We start from the raw sequence: 16,339 nt of genomic DNA, 5'->3' as shown, positions 1-16,339 counted from the left end.
AACAAATATTTATACCAACTTTATTCATAGTTACTAAATTTGGAACCAACAAATATGTTGTTCTATAGGTATATAGATAATTAATTTCTGATACATCTATACAATATTTTTTATAGTGCTAAAAATGCATGAGCTATCAAGTCACAGACATAGAAGAAGTTTAAATTCTATTTCTAAGTAAAAAAGCCAATCTTAAGTCTTCTTATTTTATAACCCCAACTACATGATATTCTAAAAAAGGTAAAACTATAGTAGAAAGTTCTGTAGTTGTCAGGGGTTTCAGTAGAGGGAGGAATGAGTCAGTGAGGCACATGGAATTTTTAGGCAGTGAAACTATTCTGTGTCATACTACAATGGTAGATGTATGGCATTATATTTGTCAAAATCAGTAGAATGAGCAAAATGAATAGTGAGTCCTAATATAAACTGTAGATTTTGGTTGATAACGGTGTATCAGTATTGGCTGATTGAATTGTAACAAATGTATCATGCTCATGAGAGATGTTGATAATAAGAGAGGCCGTGTGTGGTAAGGGGTTGGGGTATGTGTGACCCTGTGTACTTTCCATGCAATTTTGCTGCAAACCTTAATCTGCTCTAAAAATCATTAAAGTTTATTAATTTTTAAAAAGTATATAAATCTCAATAAGTTAGTCCATTAGATGAATTTCAAAGCACTATATTTTGAGATTTGATACTATGAATAATGGGAGGAGTCATAAAAAACTCTACTTACTTTTTATTATATTAATATTTTTTAAGTTTACATTTTTCTTATATTCAATTACATTTTTTTTAAATCTCTGTATCATCTCATAAAATAAATTTCATGTTTGAATGCTTAAACTATTATGAGACTAATTTCCAAAATAATTCACATAAATGTGTTTGTAGAGGAGGAGTTTTAATTATGAAAAGAAGTCAAAAGACAATACAGACTAAAGATAATGAATATTATTGTAGTTAAAATAGAGTACATCATATTTAACAATGTATAATTAGAGCTAAAAATAGATGATTAGAGCTCATTGTAAACATTGAAATAAGTATATAAATATATGTATTTCAGATTATTCAACGTTGGAAGTTCACCATCTAAAATTTCTTAGATAACAAAAAGTAAAGTGTTAGGTGTAAACTTCCAGGAAAAAAAATGCTAGGTAAATATTAGGTTGAAATATACATTTTTTTGCCTATGAAAAGTGTCAAATTTCAACAATTTCTTTTTACTTCGATACTTTAGCAAGGTTGAGATAGCAAAGTTGGACAATAATTAACCACAGAAGTTAATTGTAATGATTATTAGGCTTTAATGTAAATGCTAAACAGTAATTTTCCTAATAATGTGTGGTTAACACAAAATTTGGCAAATTTATTAATTTATCCAATAAATAGTTGTTGAATTCTTAGTATATGCCAGTTGACATGGTCCTGCTTCAGAAGTATCTGGAAGGTTATGGCAAATGGGCAGTTATGGAGAACATTGATATGACATGGTGATGCAAACATGCTCACTGATCATTCTGAGGAGGCATCTGAGATCCTGTCCACTTTATAACCCAGTATTCTCTCAGTGCAAAGTATTTAGCTCTAACTTTGTAGTTTGACAATCTGGGTTCAAGTTTCCCACTACTGCTTAGTAGCTGTGACCTTGGGCATGTTTTTACCACTCTCAGCTTCAGCTGTCACTCTATGAAATGTAGATAGTACCTAACTCACTGGAATGAGTGAGAAATTAAAGAGATTTCTTTTAGTTAGCTCAGGGTTCTTATAACAAAAGTAGCACAAACTGGGTGGCTCACAGAAAAATTTATTTATCATAATTCTGGAGCCTGGGAAGTACAAGATCAAAGTGCCAATCAATTTGGTTCCTGATGAGAGTCCTCTTCCTGGTTTGCAGATGGATGCCTTCATACCTATTTGGGAGAGAGAGAGAGAGAGAGAGAGAGAGAGAGAGACAGAGGCAGAGACATAGATCAGCTCTCTTTTGTTTCTTTGGGCACTATTCCATTCTCAAGGGCTCTGGCCTCATGACCTGATTTCTTTCCAAAGCCCCACCTGCAAATACCATCATATTTTAGGCTTCAACATATGAATTTTGGAGGGACACAAACACTCAGTTCCTAGAAAAATCATATGTAAAATGCTTAACAATATAAAATAACATTTTATCTGTGTATGTGAATGTAGGAATGAGCAAGACATAGTTTTACCTGCCCCCAAGCAAATTACAGTCCTGTAATAATATTTTTTCTTGAAACAAATGTGAGAACTTTGGCATCTTGGCTGAACATGACGAGATGAGAAAAGTTTCATGGCTAATAAAGTTTTGTTGAAAAACAAAATCTTTTGTAGTAGATTTAGGGCTCAGTAGCTAATCCCGTGCCTAGGAGGTCCTAGTTTATCTTAGTCCCAAATATTTAAAGAAGTGATTAATTTATTTTTTAAATTATTGCATGTTGTTGATCTTCCTGCAAGAGCTGAGCAGAGATAAACTAAAATGACTAAAATACACTCCACTGAAATACTCCCCAGAATTCTGATCAGTATTCGGATTATTAGCATGTAATGAGGACCAGAATATAAAAGTATATGCAGAGTCCACTCTTTGCAGCCAAGCTGCACAGCCTAAAATCATCATAATTATAAAATTCAATCAGAATTTAAAGGAAAGGGGTATTTAAATGACGTTAGGAGAGTCCCTCAACTATGATAATTTAAAAAGTTATACTATTGTAGGGAAGAGCTTGCCAATAGTTATACTATTGCAGGGAATCCACTGGACAAGACTTTCTCCCCCATGGGGATTGCAAGATGTATATTAAACAAGTTCTATATCTGTTAGTTGTTTTGAATTTTATGCTATGGTCTGTGTCACAGTTTTAATATGCTAACGTAGCCCAGTTTGCCTAGACCTCGACAGTGTTTGAGTAATACAAGGAAGCTCTCTGAATGTGTATTTATATATATATATATAGTTGGTGCTTTTGAACTCACTAACTCTTCCCACTCTGTACTGATTATAAAGTTTAACTTTCAAAGTATAGTCTAATTTGCCTTATTTATGTTATTTTGAGGAATACCTCGCCATAGTCTCCAAGTACTAACAACATTGTCCAGATGTCATACAAGCAAATTTTATATTATGTTTTTTAATTAGGTTGTCCAGTTTGAGGTAAATGATAATATTAGTTACAAAATTATATTCTTTTTTAAAAAAATATAAAAACTAAAATAAATAGTAGTAAATTAATTAAAAAAGATACCAACATATAAATATAATTGAATTGGAAACATTTTTAATAACAATTTTTAAACAGATATTCAGAGAAAAACATATTAAAATATTACAATCACGTGTGTTAAGTTCTTTAGCCCACAGAATAGGAAATGATTCAATATATCATTAGGACAAAGAGAAAGTTAAAGAAAGCCTCTGGTCAAGTCATACTTAATTACAAAGTTAATGGACAGTGTCCCCAGTAAAATTAAACTCTGACAACATCTCTTAAAGAGCACTCAAAACTATTATCAAATAAATATCAATACATTATATTTTTTCTCATGAAAATTATAATCACAGTACTTTAAACCACATAGAGAAGTTGAGAATGCTTATTTCTGTATTGATTCATAAAATTTATATTTTAGAGTTTGGAAAAGGTATTAAATTCTATAAAATGCCTTTTCTATATCTTAGGGGTTTTTTGATATTATATATATATTAGATATTTTCTCTGATTGTCAAGAATTATGTCTAAATGAACATAAAACAATGACAGATACATGTAGGTCATTCACGTATTAAATATTTTAAAATCCATGCAATTAATCACAATTAAATCACTTTAGGAACAATATAGTATCACTTTAGGAAGCAATAGATATGTTATGAAGCAATTTTAATATTTTTGATGCTATATGATGTACAAGAATAGTCACATTTAGGAAATTATCAGGTATCATTAAACTTATAAATGGAGCTCTCCAGGAGCACCTGGGTGGCTCAGTTGGTTAAGCACCGACTTCAACTCAGGTCATGAACCCACATTGGGCTCTGTGCTGACAGCTAGCTCAGAGCCTGGAGCCTGCTTCAGATTCTGTGTTTCCCTCTCTCTCTGTTCTTACCTTATTTACACTCTGTCTCCTTCCCTAAAAATAAACAAAGATTAAAAAATAAAAATAAATAAATAAATGGAGCTCTCCACATGGGTCCTTAAAACTATTCTTTCCAACAGAAGAAAAATCCCAAAATTTTGATACAATGATCTTATTCACTATGCTCATGAAAAAATATCTCAAATCAGCAGATATCTTATATCTGCAAAAGAGGTAAGAAATACAGTTTTTGAACTGACATTTCTGAACATTTCTTTAGAGCTAGCTGGGTAAGAAAGGTTAGGAATTTTGAGTTTAGTTCTTCTCACAGCCAGGAGGCCTAAATTGCCTGACAATTCTATTAGGGTCTTTTTAAACCTTCCAGTTTCAGTTTCTTTTTAAAACCTAGCTCTACTTGACATTGAAATCAATCATGATGCTCCAACACAAACAACTGTGTTAATATCCTAATGTCACCAATAATAACTTGATATTGAACTTGATCATTCAGAACAATAAATAATAGAGTCAGAACAAAGATATTATTAATTATACTATATCTTTTAATTTTTTAATATTATTTATTTATTTTGAGAGAGCACACACCCTCAAGCGAGCAGAGGAAGGGCAGAGAGAGAGAGAGAGAGAGAGAGAGAGAGAGAGAGAGAGAGGATCCCAAGCAGGCTCTGCGCCTATCAGCACAGAGACTGACATGGAGCTGATCCCATGAACTGTGAGATCAGGACCTGAGCCCAATCTAGAGTCGGACGTCTAACCACCTGAGTCACCTAGGTGTGCTTATACTGTTTCCTTTAAATACATTTCTTGGTGTTCAAAATATTTATGTTTGTGCTAGAGAAAACTTATAGTGCTGATTTTCTCTGCTACAAGAGTATCCATTATTTCAGTTTTCTGTTTTGCCTATTTCATAGACATTTAAACAATTCTTCTAGAAGGAAACATTGCTGTTATAAATACATTTTATCTTCTATAAGACCATGTTGAAGAAAAAGAAAATGCTGTTTTATTTTTGTTTGTTTTGATTAGATATATTTAGTCTCTTAAAAATTTTTTTGAACTTACTGAAATTGAGTATGTTTCTCTTAAAACGAATAATTTTCATCTACTAAATTATTTAAAACTTGCATTGTTATTTTGATCACAGATTGTGTGATTTTTAAACATCTAGCAATAGCTAAGCAAAACATAAAATTAAGTTAATTACCACAAATATGTGAATAATACTTCAATATTGGCAATTTAAATAAGATCAGATTTGAAACATACAAGTAAAAAAGTATAACCTGTCAGTCTTTTTTCACTTTGCATGTATTATTAAGAAACTAATTTTTAGCTTTCTGGTTTATTTTGCCTTTGTATATTTAGTTTATTCACTAAGTGAGGTTAGTATGTATAAGCAAAGCAAATAAGATTTGTTTGGGGCACTTGGAATTCATGTTACTGATTGTATTGTTTGTTTGCATTTGCAAATGAGACTGCAGGTTTCTCTGCTTCTGCAACAGTCGCAAATTATCTGCACTTCACCTGTATTTCCAAGTATTTGCTAAACATTTGGTTTTTGAGTATCTTGTAGCTACATGAAACACAATACATTCAAAACAAACATGATATCTTTCTCCAAAGACTTCTATTTCATACATTTTACATTTCAATTGATAGCAGATTATCCTTCCGTAAAACATGTGCAACTGCAGAACCCTCAGCATTTAAAAATCTATTTTACATCCTACATCCAGTTATTGTTAAATAAGTATTTCCTGACCAGTGAGACTCTACTCAATTTAGGAGCCTAAACTCAAGTGTCATCTTCTCAATTAAAACCATATCAATTATAAAATAGAGTTAATTAATCACTTCTCTTGTCGATAGAGCTTCAGTGGAGAACTTATCACATGCTGCAATATTTTGCTATTTATAAGCTGACGGTTTCAAGTGCTGTTTCTGTGTACAGACTACTCCAAAACTTAGAGGGTATAAAACTACAGCCAGTTTTACTGGGCTCATGATTTAAAGGGTCAGGATTTCAGGAGGGACCAAGTGGGCAGTTTTTACTTAAGTATCTCACATGATTGTGTTCAAATATAGGCTTAGAGCTATTAACCAGGCTGCACATATGTAGCTTCTCCAACATGGTGGTGTTAGTTGGATTACTTACATGGCAGCTAGCTTCCTTCGGGCGTGTGTCCCTGAAGAAGCAGGTGGAAACTGCATGACCTTTTATGATTAACCCAGGAAGTCACACAACATTACTTCTATTGCATTCTGTTGGCTACAGGAGACTCACAGCCAAATGAGCAGATGACCAGCTCATGCCTCCCCATTCTTTCTGCTGCCCTTCTAAAATGTGTCTTTCTCTCCTTCTCATCTATATCTATCTAAACCCTTTCCATGTTCAAGGGCTGCCTCAGTATCACCTGCCAAAGCCTTTCTTGATCCTGTCATTCAGCTATAAGAACAGTACTTTTGTGGTTAAATTCAGAAAAAATATCAGTTCAAATCTCAGGTCTCTGGTCATGAGCCACATGACCCTGGAAAAGTTATTAAATCCTTCAATGTGAAAAACAGAAATACTAATAGGATCTAACTACCATACAGGGTTGTTATGAAGACTGAATGACCAATTTGTAGAGAAAATTTCCTGTGATATATAGTAAATAGACAATGTTAGCTACCATTGTTACATTTTCTTTCCTCAAAGCCTGTAGGATTTTATTTGTACCTTTTATGTGTCTATCATAATCTTCCAATTGTGATAATTTGTGGGCTTATTTTGTATCATTTGCATATTTTACATATGTTTTACAGGCAACTTATCCTAGTTGATGTTTGTCTTGAATGTCAACTCAGAGCCCCTCTGAGTCTTTAAACCCCAGTAAAAAAAAAAAAAAAAAAAAACCAGAACAACAACAACAAAAAAAACAAAGCAACAAGACAAAACATGCAAAAACTTGCATTTTTTCTCTTTCTCTCCATGTGTAACCTTTTCTCCCTATGATTTCTCTTGCAGAAATTAGAAAAGAAAAATCTGGGAAGACTTCCTCAGTTTTGAAGGATAAAGGTAATAGAGTCAATTTGACATAACACGAGAAATTGATTAGCAAAACTATCTGAAATTGTCCATAGTACCTTAGAGTCATCTCCTTTGCAGATGTGTGAGCCCAAACTGCATAGGTCATATTCATAATTTTGAAAGCTTGTATTAATTTATTTGTTCCTAAAAAACTTCATTCTAGTTCATTGTGACTTATAAAGTGCTCTGATTATAATTCCAAAAGAAAGAAAGGAGAAAGAGAAAGGATTTTTCCTTAAAGAATGAAAAGAGAGGGAACAAGTTAGAAGGAAAGTAAAAGTTATGGAAAGAACTTGCTTCCATGTGCTTTGATTCTCTCTTTTCTATCCACTCATAAATATATATTTAGTGCAGAATCCATCCATCCAAATATTAGTCATTGGAGAGACAAAGGTGGCAAAGCCGGTAATAGGGAGGAAGACTCTGGAATTACAGCTCGGAATTATTCTTCTCAAAGACTCTTAGTCAAGTTCTGTCTGCTTGAGTCTTGTCTGGCTCTTTGTTGCTATGAAAGAGCAGGACATTCTTATTTAAATTTTGTGATTTTGATCTCTAGAATGGACAGATTTTCCTTTCTGTCCATCTAAATCCCAGGTCTCTTTCCAAGCCTAAAACCTCAAGCCTTCTCTATTTCAACTTTCACTGAACCCTCTCAACTGAATTCATATACTTATATATTTATAATCCAATATATACGTGTCTGTTATCAATTACTTGAAGTGCCACCTATTTAATAATTAATTTTTGTGCATCTAATATACAATAATCAGAACATGTACCCAGCAGACATTGAGAGTACAAGAAAGTCATAGTCTTCGGCCTCATGGAATTCACAGTGTTAATTACATAATTAGTTACAGAAATAAGAATTATATGGAAAATATTCAGGGTGCTATAAGAGACTGACACTGGGGATTCTAGTCAAGTGTGGGGAATCTAAGGAGGCTTTTCTGAAGAAGTTACAGTAAATTCAAGTAAGAAGGATGAGGAATTAGCCACGCAAATGTTTAAGAGTTGTTTGAGCAAAGCAGGGCATCTGCTGTTCGGTACCTACTTTATACACTTCTCTTTAGCAAGTTGTGCTTGAGATCTCAGTCATTTTATAAACAAGGAAGCTGAGGCATAGATAATGTAAAATACTCGGTATCACATTGTTGGCAAAAGATGAAGACAACAATCCAAGATAAGTTCATCTCTTCATTTTAACACAGATACTGCCTGCTCCTTAAAATAAGGTTCATATATTTGTATTTTTCAAAGCAATTTTGCTTTGAGTGTAGAGTTCATTACCTCAGTTTGAAAAATCTATTTGACACAGGTACATTGGCTCTGAAGTATGGAAATACAGTCCTGATCTTTTTGCTATGGGGGGGGCTCCCCTCAATTCCCACAGAGGATTTTTTAGACTATTTTTTCTCCAGTGATTATCTGTACTTTTGAGAGAGACTACTCATTCTCCTTTCTCATTTTATCTGGCAATTAAAGAGATTATTTTTCTTGATTGTGTGAGAACTGAAGTGTCATTGAAAGATGCTACTAGGAAAATTCAAACATATATGGAGATATATAGAGATATCTATATCTAGATAGATAGATAGATAGATAGATAGATAGATAGATAGATAGATAGAGATAGAGACATATAAAGATACACACACATATATATGTAGATGATTTACAAACCATAAGTTGCACAAAGTAAACCTTCTCTCTTTCCAATGTAGTGTGAGATGCATTTATTTTGGTTCACAATTATGCCACAGGAATATCTGAACCATGTATTATTAGTTCACAATAAAAGCAGTTCAAAAGAAAGATTGGAGCTCACCTCTAAAACTACCTTTGAGGCATTGATGATTATCAAAGATTTAAACTACTACTTAAAAGACTTCACTTGTGCCAAAGCTTAAGCTGTTGGAAATGGTAGTTGTGAAAATCTGTGCTGGAAAATATTATCTTGGGGATTTAAATCCACACTGGCCACTTCACTACACAGACTCCTATAATTTCTAGTTTCATTGTTATTGTTATTAATGTACAATTGCAGGCAATTTCCTAGAGAATACTTTGTCTTTAATGTTAAATCCTGTACTTTGCAAGATGTCTCCACACTCACTAGAAAATCATGTATTTAAAGGTTCACTATTTCAAATGCACCTGTTTTATTATTCAATTGTGTTAATGCCGTCAAATGTCTTTGTTATGTATAAGTTAGATACTATTTTAGAAGAATTTTATTACCACCTTTCCTTTATTTTCTGAATATAATTTATCATTACAAAAAAGTTCAAAAAAGTTACATATCATATGTAACATTTCAGAGACGTTAAATACCTCTGCAATATTACTGTATTTGAGGAGGCTCTTTGAAGCCTGCTGCTGAGCTGTGGCAGAATCAGAATGCAGCAATTCCACTTCCTAAAAACCCACTTATTGCATTGGAGTCACTGTATTTTGTGAGTTATTTCTATTGCGCTGCTGAATGTTTGCCTACATTTGCCAGGTCTCATCGGATTCCACTGCCATGTATACATTAGAATCCATATTGAAACATGTTACAACTCATAAGCCCAGGCTTTATTACACAGAAATCCTTTGGGACCCCATTTATTGGGAATGTGATGACCATGAGCTAATTAGGCATTTAGGGAAACACAATTAGGCTGTGCCTTTATTTAAGAAGATAGAGGTGTAGGGATGATTGTTCCAAAGAAAAAGAGCAGGAGAAAGACACATCCTACTGGTTTTTGCTGCTGGTTCAGCTTCTGACTTCCCTTGGCTGGTGGACTCACCTAAGTACTCTCAGCACCCCTACGAGAGCAGAGGCCTGCTTGTGTGGCCTTGAGCATCCAGAAACCAGACAATCCTGGTAGCCACCCCTGGTATTGGATATATTCCTTATCTTATTGACACTTCTAACAGATGGTCTGATTTATATGAGGATGGAAGTTTCACCCATGGACTGAGGCACTGCAGACTGAACCCAATCGGGGCAACCAAGAGATTAATTAATTTCTCCTTTACTGAAAACATAGTAATAGCACTCTTAAGTTACTCCGGTGTTGGAGTAATATGACAGATGTTAGACGTACTTTCTAGTTTTGTGACCCAGGCTTGTGTATGTTTGGATCTAATGCCAGAGAATTCTCAGCAGAGCTTGGCTTTCCTTGTCTTCTGATGCTCAGGACCATGCACCTGATGACCCCCCAATTTCTGTTTGTCATCAGCATGCTTTCTCTTGGCCATTCCCACCTGTACAAACAAAAGGTAGAGCTAAGGATGTGGTAAGTTGTCTGAGGACTTTGAAACTGACCCCAATGATTTATGCCTCAATGTGGACACTCACCCTAGTTATCACTGCCTTTATCTGGGGCAGTTTGGAGGGATTAAAAACCTGAAAACATTTTCTTATTCTTCTGTGAATTTTTTTTCCATCACAACCTCCTTGCCCAGATGACTTTGAGAGTTCTAAATTATACTAAAGCACCTTTAAATATGTTCTATATCTTTTTTAAAAAATTACTGTTTATTTATTTTTGAGAGAGAGAGAGAAACAGAATGTGAGCAGGGTAGGGGCAGAGTGAGGGGGACACAGAATCTGAAGCAGGCTCCAGGCTCTGAGCTGTCAGCACAGAGCCCGATGTGGGACTCAAACTCATGAACCACGAGATCATGACCTGAACTGAGTCAGATGCTTATCCGACTGAGCCAAACAGGTACCCCCTAGTTCTTGATAATCAAGACTCATAAGCCTTTCTATAGGCTATTGGACAAACACAAATAAAGTACCATATTTGTTAAATCACACAAAAAGTGCTTTCCACTGCTTCGTTCCTGACAAACAATACAGATGAGTTAGGAAAAAAAAAACACCTTAGTAGTTGACCCAAGCCAACAATATCCACAGCCTTCCTAATATAGAAGCACAGAATTTCTATATAACATTCTCCACACTTCCAGTCAGATTTGATATCCCGCTCCTTTCCTACTCCAGACTGTGGACGTCCTTAAATCAGATGAAAGCCCTGTGAAGTCAAAAAGGACACTGAGAGGAAATGAGCTGCAAGAAAGTCACTGCAAGAAATGATTCAGCCTGGAAGCAGAAGGCATCTTCCCATTATTGACCTGGGAAATAAGAATCACTTTTGGGGCGCCTGGGTGGCTCAGTTGGTTAAGTGTGGGACTCTCGATTTTGGTTCAGGTCATGATCTCCTAGTTCTGAGATTGAGCCCCAGATTGGGCTAAGTGCTCTCAGTGCAAGATGCTTGAGATTCTCTGCCTCTATCTGCTTCTCCCTCCACCCCCTGCTTACACACAAGCATCCTCTCTGTCTCAAAAATGAGCATTTCTTTAAAAAAAATCCATTTTAGGGGCACCTAGGAGGCTCAGTCAGTTAAGTGCCTACTTGGGCTCAGGTCTTGATCTCATGGTTCCTGAGATCAAGTCCCATGTTGGGCTCTGTGCTGACAACTCGGAGCCTGGAGCCTGCTTCAGATTCTGTCTCCCTCTCTCTGACCCTCCCCCACTCACGCCCAGTCTCTCTCAATCAAAAATAAAATAAACATTAAAAAACATTTTTTTAAACTCCATTTTAGTGGCCTGAATGGCTCAATTGGTTGAGTGTCTGACTTCAGCGAACTTTTCACATTTAAAGGGATGAGTTTATAACTTTCAAATACATTATAAATTTGTATTCAACCTCTTCCTTCTTTCTCCACCAATGTCAAAGCTGTCTTGTGGGTCCTCTCCCTCAGTCTTGTATTTTATAACTACTTTAATCTCATGTAAATATATACACTTTGCCACTGAAATCAATATACTGCGTCTTGAACTTGAAATTCCAGGTGCTGCACTCTCCCACCCCACTAGGAATCTGTCCCCACCATCACTTCTCATTTCACAATACATTAATTTTTTTGGATTAGCCAGGAAATGCAAAAGCAGTAAATTACCCCATTAGCTTGAAAAAAGTTAATGAAGCTTCTCAGTCTGTTTATTCAATCCATGGCTCTTGATTTCATCTTCAGATGCTGAAATACAGGAAAAAAAATAGGCTTTTCTTATACTTAGCACATTAAATGGCAACATGGACTTTTCCTTGTCACCAAAATCATTTAAAAAATTCTGAAAACATATAGATATTTGTGACTATAGCTTATCTACCAAGAAAATCCTGCTTTAAAGGACACAGCCTTTTCAATATTACTCCTCAGTCCATTCTTGACACTGTCCAAAGTAACCTGGACTCCATTCTAAGCGATTTCTTGAATGAGATACTCATTTATGAGTCCCACCATCATATTCTGCATTCCCCCCTACCCCCCCCAAACCATAAGATGGGAATAGAATAAAGGGCTGGAAGGATAGATTTTTTTTCCTCTCCCCGTCTCTTTTTACTCCATCAAAAGTCATTTTTGTCCATAAAATGGTGACTGAGATCTGTTGCAGAGAATGCAGAAAAGTGATTTATCTTTAACATAGGCTATTGAGGGATGATCCTATTCAAGACATCACCCACATATATGTCTGGAACACACGATATGATTCAAATCACTTAATATTTGAACCTGGTAGAACAAATGAAGTATTGGGTTTTTTTTTTAAACTAAGTGTAATTTTTACAAGATTTTAAGATAAATAAAACTGTTTCTTGTATTTTATTTCAGTCTTATTCTTGAATTGTGTTTGGAGTCTATGACTAAAGCACCACATTTACATGACAGATGCAGGGTTTCCATTTGTTTATTTAAAAAAACATTGCATAGCCTGAAAGAAATAAACGAAGTCAATGCTGATTATAACAATTCAGGGAGACTTCTAGAAACCATATGTTTTACAAAAATTACAGCTAAAGTAAGTTTCTATCCATCCAAAAGCCCATTCTCTTATATGAACAAATAGATTGTAACTCATTCAACAATTCACATTTGTGTTAAATGAAAACGATCAGAGAGGATGGCTTGTTGTACTCTTTTCTGTTGTTTCCTTGTCTCTGTATGATTAAAACCATTTTTGTAAGATAACATTATATAATTTCCACCCAAGTTCACCTTACTGATAGCTCACTGACTGCATTATATATGTGTTCTCAAATCCTTTTATCTTGGCTTCAAATAAATGCTCATTTTTTTTCCAGAGCCTATTAAGGGGAAAGAAGTGAAGCTTCCAGCTTCCCTAAAGGAAAAAGGTAATATTGTATAATGAAATGTGAAAATACATTGATCTACCTATTGCATATTCAGTTATTTGCAACAAAGCAATATATCATTTCTTTTTTAGGCTTTTAAAATTATAACGTTCATATGTCCTTGTATACATGTGAGCCAAGGGAAAAGGACTATTTTCTCTCTTAAAGTTCTAATTTTTACTATGAAACAACAAAAGCAAGAGGAGCTATGTCAGGAATGCTGTGAAAACTTTAAAAAAAATGCATGTTATTCTGATTCCACTAGTCTGTAATGGAAAATCTGCATTTAATAAATATCCCAAGGTGAATCTTAAAAGGAATAGCTATGAAAACCAAACACTTAAGATATAAATAAACTTAAAATTTCTCAGTAATAGTTTGCCATTCTGTTAAGTTTGAATACAAGAAAACTCTAAACAAAGTTTATAGCAAGGAGAAACTTAGAAATAATCTACATTCATCTTATATAAATAAAAATGGTGTAGTCAAGAAACTTTTCAAAATTATTGCAATTTGCAATACAGTCAGCATTATAAATCTGATCTAAATCAAACACGCCCAGCCTTCCCATTATACTAGGATCAAAGTATGTAGATTCTGATGTGCACAAAATATGTCCCCTAAAGCATAAGTAAATATGGTTAGTCCAATGTAATATATTTAGTTTCTAATTAGTCCCAGTCCCTTCAATTGGCACAGTATCATACTGGGAATTTTCTAATATTTCTTATTATCAAGATGAACATAAGTCAACCAGTGAAATCATGAAATTATACCTACTATACTGAAGGTTAGAAATAAGTTAGAAGTATACCTGAGGAGAAGATCTACATGAACTATTGACCACTTAATGTACAAGGATTTAGTGGTAAAAATCGCGCAATATTTTATTTAAAGGAAAAAAAAATTTTCGGTAAACTTGTGACACAATTGTTGGAGTTGGGAGGGTTGTGGGTGAGCTGGGGGAGGGGAAAGCAGACAGAGGACTTAGAGAAATGAAGGGCACATGGAGAGTCTTCATGAGTAAGTGTAGCAATGTATAAAAAACACCCTCAAGTCATATTTTTCTAACTTTGCAATTAATTTTAAATTAAACAAAATTGCTACTTAATGAAACATAAGAGCACAACATGATTTTTTTTCTCAGCCCATAGGCATACTTGATTTTTTTAAAAAGTATTTTAAAGCAACATGAATTTCAAACCTGTTAAGGCCTTTATGTTTAGAAATATATTATCATAATTAAAACTTGATCATCACTTATGACAGCAGTTATTTCAGTGCTATATACAACTTTATGCTATTCTGGTATAATATGTAAATAGAATATTTTGCCTTGCAAGAGAATTCTTACATGTAATGTTAAATACCCAATAGAAAGCAAAATGTTGCTACATTGTATTATGAACTGATTGTGAAGACTAATGACATTCCTGTAGATTTAGGTAAACGTTAATTTACTTTAAAGAAACTCTAGAGTTATTTAGCATGACCTGATTGGTGTTTGGAGTGGACACTTACATAATAATCCAAGTTGAAATGATGTGATGCCATTAAGTAATTTAAATATTCAATGATGCTATTTTTTCTTTGCCAACCTAAAACAAAAATATTAAAAAAATGAGGAACAGACAAGCATATTACAAATTTCCACATTTATATTAAGGAAGTTCAGTTCAAAAATTTTTCCCCTGAAAGAAAAAATAATTCAGGTTTCAACCAAAATCACTTGATGTGCATTTCAGTCTTTGAGCACTGGACTCTTTTACCATTATGCCAGGAATCCATTTTTTATCACCCCATGCCATGTGGTCAGTCTAACACCAGCCAGTTCAAGGTCATAGATAATGGTGGTGGGAAAGAAAGCATTTTGGAAAAGATAGATTTGTTAAACATTATACCCTTATTTTATTAATTTTTTGTTATCGTACCATTTTCTCCCTACTGTTTAATAACATGTATGTATAGACAAGGGAGGGGTTGCATAAAAATTCAAATTAAATGCAATCACCAGAATTATTATTTTATTTTATCAAAGTTTAATTGACACAATATCTAATTAGTTTCAGGTATACATATAGTGATTCAAAACTTTTATACATTATGAAATGATTCTTGATATGTCTAGTTACTTTATATCACCGTACAAAGTTATTACAAAATTATCAACTCTATTTCCTGTACTGTTCACTACATTTCCATGATTTATTTTTTTATAACTAGAAGTTTGTATCTCTTAATCCTTTTCACCCATTCTGCCCTGCTCCCAACCTTTTCCGCACCTCTGGTAATCAGGAAATTTGCTTCCTGTATCTTTGAAACTATTTCTGTCTTGTTTGTTTTGTTTTCTTTTTGTAGAGTCCACATAGAAGGGGCAAAGTAGCATGAGAAAATTAGTCATTGTCCCTTTGCACATCCACGTTTTTGTCAGTCCATGCTACCTTATGTAAATGTTCTAATATGCTTCTCTTCTTTAGGGGAAGTTTTTTTTAATGTCACCATAAGTCTTTTTATTTTTCCTGTCCACTTTAAAAGTGTTAAATGCATTATTTTTCTTAGAAGGTCATGCATTATTTTTTCATATTTGAGTGAGATGTAAGATGGTCCATACTGAACCTGTGACCATTTATTGACTTCCATTGATTGTTATTGTTTCAAGTTAAAGAAAATTAATGTGGGTGCCCAGAGAAACAGGAAGAAATCTAGTTAAAGAGGGACTCTCCCTTTGATAAGGAGAAACAAAAGAATGTCTACTTCCTTACCTAGGAAGTGATTGTTGCACAACTTTCTGAAACCATTGACTGGTTTAAAGTCAACTGGCTCATTACCTAAAATGTATTCAACTAGCTATCCTGCCATCTTCAAATAACATTATGGGATGTTGGTCTGACTATTCATTGTGCAACTGATATGTGCAGTCTGTTCCAATTATTTCTTACTTATTTCAGTGTGTATTCTTCACG

At 34.1% G+C, this 16,339-nt stretch overlaps 1 protein-coding gene across 1 annotated transcript in view; it reads left to right on the top strand.

The window, feature by feature from the left end:
* Positions 1–16,339, top strand: part of LOC115295326 (triadin-like) — an 86,899-nt gene that overhangs the window by 34,624 nt on the left and 35,936 nt on the right. Inside the window, exons 8-9 of the mRNA XM_029943219.1 lie at positions 7,127–7,177; positions 13,326–13,376. Of these exons, the coding sequence (XP_029799079.1) occupies positions 7,127–7,177; positions 13,326–13,376 (102 nt within the window). The remainder of the gene's footprint in view (positions 1–7,126; positions 7,178–13,325; positions 13,377–16,339) is intronic.

This window comes from Suricata suricatta, chromosome 7, assembly GCF_006229205.1.
Source record: "Suricata suricatta isolate VVHF042 chromosome 7, meerkat_22Aug2017_6uvM2_HiC, whole genome shotgun sequence".
Classification (NCBI taxonomy): Eukaryota; Metazoa; Chordata; class Mammalia; order Carnivora; family Herpestidae; genus Suricata; species Suricata suricatta.
Note: the sequence above shows the minus strand (reverse complement) of the source record. Positions and strands in the feature narration are given on the sequence as shown.